This window comes from Pyxicephalus adspersus, chromosome 4 (assembly GCF_032062135.1).
Source record: "Pyxicephalus adspersus chromosome 4, UCB_Pads_2.0, whole genome shotgun sequence".
In the NCBI taxonomy this organism is placed as follows: domain Eukaryota; kingdom Metazoa; phylum Chordata; class Amphibia; order Anura; family Pyxicephalidae; genus Pyxicephalus; species Pyxicephalus adspersus.
Window position 1 is genome coordinate 62113640 of NC_092861.1, and position 7349 is coordinate 62120988.

The 7349-nt window shown below is 35.8% G+C and overlaps 1 protein-coding gene across 1 annotated transcript in view; it reads right to left on the reverse strand.

Annotated features, from left to right (window-relative positions):
* Positions 1-7349, reverse strand: part of CSMD1 (CUB and Sushi multiple domains 1) — an 819458-nt gene that overhangs the window by 387629 nt on the left and 424480 nt on the right. The window contains exon 4 of the mRNA XM_072408428.1: positions 4634-4828. Within this exon, the coding sequence (XP_072264529.1) occupies positions 4634-4828 (195 nt within the window). The remainder of the gene's footprint in view (positions 1-4633; positions 4829-7349) is intronic.

Genomic DNA, 7349 nt, shown 5'->3' on the forward strand with positions numbered 1-7349 from the left:
ATGTAACAAACTGATTTAAAAAAATATTTATTATTATTATTGGAAAATTTCACCAATGTGTATAATAAAGATGGTCTTGCATAATAAGAAATACAAATTAATGTAAGTCTTTGAATAATATGTCTTTTAGAAAAAAGGATGTATCTGAATTTCACTTATCTCCTTTTAGTTTACTGAAATTTTTGTACCGCAGAGTTCAGACGGGAAGTACAAGCCAATCAAATATGTTACAGTACAAGGAGTTGGGCTGATATGATAAGGGCGAAGAATAAAAGAGAGGTGCGCTCATTGGTGTACTACTTCTTCTTTTATTGTCTCCTAAGAGGGAAATAGTTATAGAGAAAAAAAGACACATACATAAAAGTTAAAGAAAGTGCTGCAAAGAAAGATCAGGTCCACACACTTCCCATGCTAGATTGGCTAAGCCATATTACACCTGTCATCTTAAAATTTCCACATCTGGTCAGATTCCTCAAAATTTTTGTGTTCTGAGCACCTCAAGTTGTGAGACCACTTCTCCTTGATATTTAAATGTTGTCAGTGGTGATATACTTAGCTCTGCCATTGGACACAATTGCAGTTTTTCTTTTTTGGGTTTTTTTCAGTTTTACTTTTTCAAAGTAAAAAAAAAACATTTTAATAAATTCAAGATTGGTCATTAAATCATTATGTGCAACACTTATCACAACACCACATTTCCCTCAGTTTCATTGCAAGACTTTGCATGTCAACCTTTGAATAAAAGTAACTTATCTAAGGAAAGCTCAAACTATAAAACAGAATAACAAACTATTGTGCTCAAGTTGCAATATTCAAACCACTCAAGGGATTCTATGTACAGTATTGTGTGCCTTGATATGGTAATTTTTTAACTTTGCCACAGGGGTAATAGAATACCACACAGCTATGTGACATCTTCTCTTTGCGGTATTCTGCAGATTCATCTTTCATCTCTCTGTGGTCACTTCCCGTGTCTGTTCCTTATGTGGATGTCTTTTTGGCCACTGGTCTATAAGTTCAGCAAACTAGCAACAAATGCAGAAAAAGTTTGAAATGTTGTAGTGTTGAATAGGTGGTATAAGTTAGAGCAGCCTTTTGGCAGCCATATGCACTGAAACACAAATCAAATTGTAACCACTTTCAAACTATCAAATAGACCAGGTCAACCTACCATCAATAGTTACAGGTATTACATGGTTTTGATAAAAGCTATTTGTGTCAGATTGCAATGGTCACTTTCACAGCAGAATGCTGTAGAAAAGTGGACAAAAGATTTGTAGATATTGTCTAAATATTTGTCATGCACTCTACAATGACAGGATATGAAGTAGCTTTTTGTTGATACCAAGCAATGGACTTTGGTATAAGTTGGAGAAAAATGCATGGTAGTGCACAATGAAGGTATTAGTGGCATAAATAACCAGTATTAAATTGTAACGTAACAAAAGGTGTACTTCACCACATAACCAGGCAAGGACATTTTAGGTCCAACAAAAAAATGCCTTTGTAGAAATAAACATATTGTCTAAATTGCTTGAATCTTTTCCATGTTGTTAAAGGTCATTTGTAACATTGGAATATGTATCAGAGCAGTTAAGCTACTTTATCCACATTGCAAAAATGCCTGATTTTCTGAAATGCCGCATTTCTCATGTGCCAGATTTGTTCAGAACAAGTTTGTGTAAAATATGCTTTGTACAATATAAAAATACTTTGAAGAACTTTAGTATACTCCTGTGAACATGGCTGAGTAAAAAAGGTACATTGGAAACCTAATCCTGGGAAAAGGAGATAAGTACAGCAGTACAACAGTGTTTGGATGACATTTAAGCTTTACACCTTTCTACTGCCAAGAAAAATCGCCAGGCCAAGCCAAAATGCAAAATGTTGCTCTGTAGTTGTAGCAATTAGATTTCCCTGAGATTACCTTGCCAGATTCCTCTCTTTTCTTTCTTTCACACAAAAATACAATGTACAGTGTCAGCTGGATTTGAATTTTAGGCTGAAGTCACCAAATGTGTTGTCTCAGCAAGTAAGATAAGATGTGTTTAAAATTTGTCTTGACAACACTTTTTATAATAAATATTATTAATCTCTGAATTACTGAGAGGTCAAGAGGCACGTAACCTTTATTCACAAGAAATATATTGCCCTAGTATATGACTCCAAACTTGAAGACATTAGCCCCCTTCCTGTCTTTGACCACCACCTTGTAACACTCTGATACCCCTGATGGATATCCAGTACTAGAGTACAGTCTGTCTTTGCCCACTCCATATTTTAATCACAGTCTCTTTTTTTTTTTTTCCTTTTTTTTTCTCCTCTTTCCCTGTTTATAGGCCCTTTCAGGTATTGTACTTTTGTACTGTTTTTCTTTTCCTACAGGGAATCCTTCACAGGTAGATGTTCAAAGCTTAAGGCTTCTTATATTTTCCCATTGCTTTGGTCTACTCTGCTCTGATGTGCTACTTGTCCCGCAACAGTGGAACTCTCTCCAATCAATAACATCACTAACATTTTTTTTCAAAAAAAAAAATTATTCATCCAAAAGTTTTTTCGAGTGGCAGGGCCTCTAGCAGTCATATTTGTTATTGGTATCCAGATGGGTGTCCCATTGTATGCCTTTATTACATGGTATGTGCCCTACCCTGGGCCTGTTAAAAGTAAGTGCACTCCATCAGCCATTTCAGTGTGGTGAATTCTGTTGTTGGTCAGACACTGCTGATAGATCGCTTTCTGAGATAGACAGAGCAAACTCTGGAACACAGAGCAACAACATACTGCATAAAACCGCTATGGGGATTAGAACCTTTTATGGGAGTGGGAACTGGATATGTACTATATGGAAGAGTGCAATAGATGTTTTAGGCAATCACTGATCTTTTATTGCTTAATTTTTTACTTATAGCACATAAAGTTGTGTGACCATCGCATATGTATCTACTTTCATTTCTAGTTACACAACTAGTGCATGTCTAAACAATCGTGTTGTACAAATGTGTTGTATAAACCTGGTGACTTGTTTTAAAAGCAATCTCTGCTGTCTCCCACTGTTGTGGATACTTTTCTCGCCTTTAAAAAACAGTAAGTAGATGTGTGCTTCAATTTTAAATGACCCCATTTGTAGTTTTCTAAATAAGGGTTTTTGCTTATATGGCTGATGTGTTCTAAAGTGTTTTCTGAGATATTTTTACTTCTGTCTATGCAAGGCATGCAAACTGATATCCGTCACAGTTGCCAGTGTGAATTTGTCAGCTCTCAAATGACCTTTTTTTTGTCACGTGTCAATCTTTTTTTAACATGTCACTTGTCACAATCATTTTCTTTTACAGTATTTAAACACATTAAAGAAAAGAAGTATAACATTCAAGTACAATGATTTTTACAGTTTTACAGGAAAATGTTATTTTTAATTATTTTTCTTACCTTTTGCCAAAACCACAGCTATAAAGCTTAGTTGGGATATATTTGCACATTTTACTGTTCTCAAAATTAAAAAAAGGGGATTATTATTTCTTTTTCTAGTAATTTGTCACATGCCCCTTGTGCCATTAAAATTACACATTTTTGGACCATATGATGCCAGGTGCGTATGTCACTTGCCAAGGGTAAGTTATGGGAGCAGAATGCAGTACAGGAAGAAGGCAGGCTAAGAAGGCAGTGTGAGATCTGCTGGTAACTTCTTGGTGACCAGATAGACCAGACCAGATCAGATACCATAGGACACGTTTTGATGTCTTGTGGTGGTCCATACCTTAACAAGTCAGAGGAGTTTTCTAAAGCACTGCTAAGACATATTCTGCAAACCTTGAACACACAGTAGTCCACACTTCTGAAGTTGAAGGTATCCTAATTTAAGTGTAAAGCATTTCCTGTGGATGCTAATTGTGACTAGGCCTGGCCACAAAAGAGTTTGCATTGCTTTGGTTGGAGTCTTTAATATGGATGACGGAACTACAACAAATAGTAGAACCAACCAACCAGTGGCTAAAGCTCTGAACAGACAGGCTAGTTAAATGCCTTTTGGTATAGTAATGTTTATTTGCTACCCTCTCCCTAGCAGGAATGAGTTCTGTTTTTTTTGCTATGTAGAGTGGATCCAATAAGGTGGCCACCAAGTAGTGATCAATAGTTTTGACACATTCCCATCAAACACACATTATCATCTACAACCCCTGTCCAGACTCATCTCACAGTAAGCATTAGGAAGGAACCACCTTTCTTTTTGTATGGAAAGTAACTATGACTCATTAAAGTTCATAGAAAAAACAAGCGGACTATCCATGTTTAGTTTTGTTGAACTAAAAGTTTAAGAAAGTTTAAAGTTTAAAATGATAAAATGTACAAGGGTGATACCTATACATTTGCACATAACAAAAACAGACTTGTAGTTAAACTATCCGCAAGAGAGTGTATTCTACCCAAGAGATGATAGTGGAATGGGAAGTAAAATACATTTTATTTTTAATGATCTCCGCTGCTCCTGTGCTGCCATCGGTGTTATTGTCCCTCAGCAACCATACCCATTACTTGCTTGATCTGCCTGTGCAGTGTATGCGTGAAATGTTCTGTTCATTAAACTCTTCTAACGCAGGAATAGTTTTAAACAGTCAATAACATGATCACTTCTTACCTCTACAAAATGGAGATGGAAAATCCCATGATGCTCCATTTCCTGGACTTACAATACATGTCAGAGTGGAATGTCCCTCGAGAATATATCCAGCGATACAGTTATATCGAATTTTATCTCCTATATTGAATCTTGTTCCATGTAAAACACCTTTGGGGATCTCACCAGGATTTCCACAGGTATGACTTGGCAAGACTAAAAAAAGAAAAAACACAAAAGTTAGAAATTACTTGCTTACAAAAACAGCAATGGACCTAGAAAATAGAGGATATTTTAGATTAGAACTCACAGTCCTCACATCAAGAATTAATAAAGAGCAACAACAGCACATCATTATATGTGTGTAGTATTTATTGGAAAATGTGTTTTCACTTTTGTAGTTTGTTCATTTATGCAGTCAATCTGTGTAGAGGCTGCTGGTGGTTTTCACACCACAGATTTACTGTATTTATATAACATAATTTCCTTCTGCCATGTATTTTTAAACAGCTTGAGCCACTTCTACATGTCATATTAATATTTGGGCTCTAACATCAGTGGTCATATAAAGTGGTCATATCCCATTATCCAATAAACTTTCAGAGATTTAATTTTTATACTTTTATTTCATGTACTACTTGCCTAGTTGGTGTTCTCATCCTCTGCCTTACCTGTCTCTGAATTACTGACAAGCTTCTGAAACCAAAAGACCAGCTTTACATCCACGTAATTGGTAAAATGGATTTAGCGATGGCAGCTTAAATCATCTACCAGTGGTAGGTGCACTTTAAGACTGGTTGGGCTAATACTGATTAATAAAATAGGGAATTAGACATTCTGTTAAAAATTCATGGGAATCCACGTCCACATGTTTCATTGACCAAAATTGAGGATACATGTGAGGTAATGTCAGATTCCCTGTTTTATAAATAGAGCCCATTGAGTTTATAGGACTGATGACATTTCTGTAACTTCAGCAGCCTAATATGGATTTAGTATATTTCCTTATAGTATGTGCTAATCTGATAAAAAAAGTATAGTATTTATTTATTTATTATGACAGTGAAACACAGTTACAGCTTACTGCAAGTGCCTTATATCTCCCTTAAAAGTGATTAAATGAAAGGCAATTGTCTGAAGTATACATTCAAGTCCCGTGATTGATCAATGAATAAAACAAAGCAAAGCAAAACAAAGAGTATTTTTTTAGAAGGGTATGCTAAAGCTAAACCCAGGCAACTCACCTGTCTGCGTTCCAGCATCAGACGCTGCCATCTTCCTTCTATTCTTCTGCTTTTGGATCATCTTGGCCATCATTATTGGCTGTGCTAGAATGGCATAACCATATGTCATCCCAGCACACATGAGGGAAATCATAAATTCCGGGTTTCCCTGGCAACTAAAGCCAATGCCGCACATTAGCTCCACATGGAAACATACCTCTTGGACTAATGCCCCAATCAAGATAAAGCGTGGACCCAAACATGAATTTGTACTTTTATACCCTTTTATAACAGGAAGATTGAGACTGAACAGAAGCGCGGAGCCTCCCGGGATACATACATCATACATCTTAGGAGGCTCTTGGCTGCTCCTTCAGGGTAGGATTGGCACTCTTTTTTTCCCTTTCACAGCAGGCTATGTCAGGTGCAAGATCGGGTGACATAACTAGAAGAAGGAAGAAAGAGACTGAGGATGGCAGCACCCGGCGCTTCCTCTACGCCAGGGCGAAAAACATCAGCTGGATGTCGCGGGACTTGATTGAGAAAAGATCCAGCACAATTGAGGAATCTGCAGAATTAAGGTTAAATGTAATTTTTTTCATTTTTCAGTTTAGTTCCGCTTTAACTGAATATTAGGGGTAAAAAAAGCAACTTAACCTATATGTTCATTAATAAACTAACTTTGTTTCATTAGACCCGTGATCTCTGCATTAACTATCTACAACATTAACTTTTTTTTTTCTTTTGATTCTGAGAATCTCTATTCCTCTTTTTCTTTCTTTCTCTTTCTTTTCCTTATGTTTTCCATAAACTTGACAGCTTCAGTAGAATATGTACGTTAAGTATGAGTTCCTGTTACTCATATTAACCTTTACATTGTGATTGTGCTATGTTTATATCCCTATAAAAAATTATTGAGCCTTAAGAGAACCTAAAATTAAAATAACTGATGTAACCTATTCATAAATAAGACTAGTTATTAGGATTAATTAGCTTACAAACATGTTCAAAAACTTAATTATTTAGCACCTCAGATGGTCAGATATTGCTTTTTGTTGAATATGTTGTTTACAAAAAGAAAGGTATTTAGATTCAATTGTTAATATGCCCTTTTTTATTATTAAATGTTGCCCAGATGCACAGATTTGTTCTACAATGCATTTAAGCATACACCATTCTGTATTCATGCAGGAAAGAGGCTTTTGATAATGACTGCCAAACTGTTTATTTTGTTTGTCTTAAGAAGAAAAAATATATTAAAATGTACTTGGATGTAGAAAGCCAAGATTCTTGATTTGAGAGAGAAAAAATACATATTGATAACAGCTCAACTGGAGAATTGTACCTACTAGAGATTTGCATATATTGATTTCCTTTTTCGAATAACACATTCATACCCAGCAATTAAAATCCCTGTGGGATTAAAAAAATCTATTCACCCAGACTTATACCACAGTGCAAATTGCGGTAGCGCACGGCAACCAACCAAACTATGATTTTGACTTTTGATTACT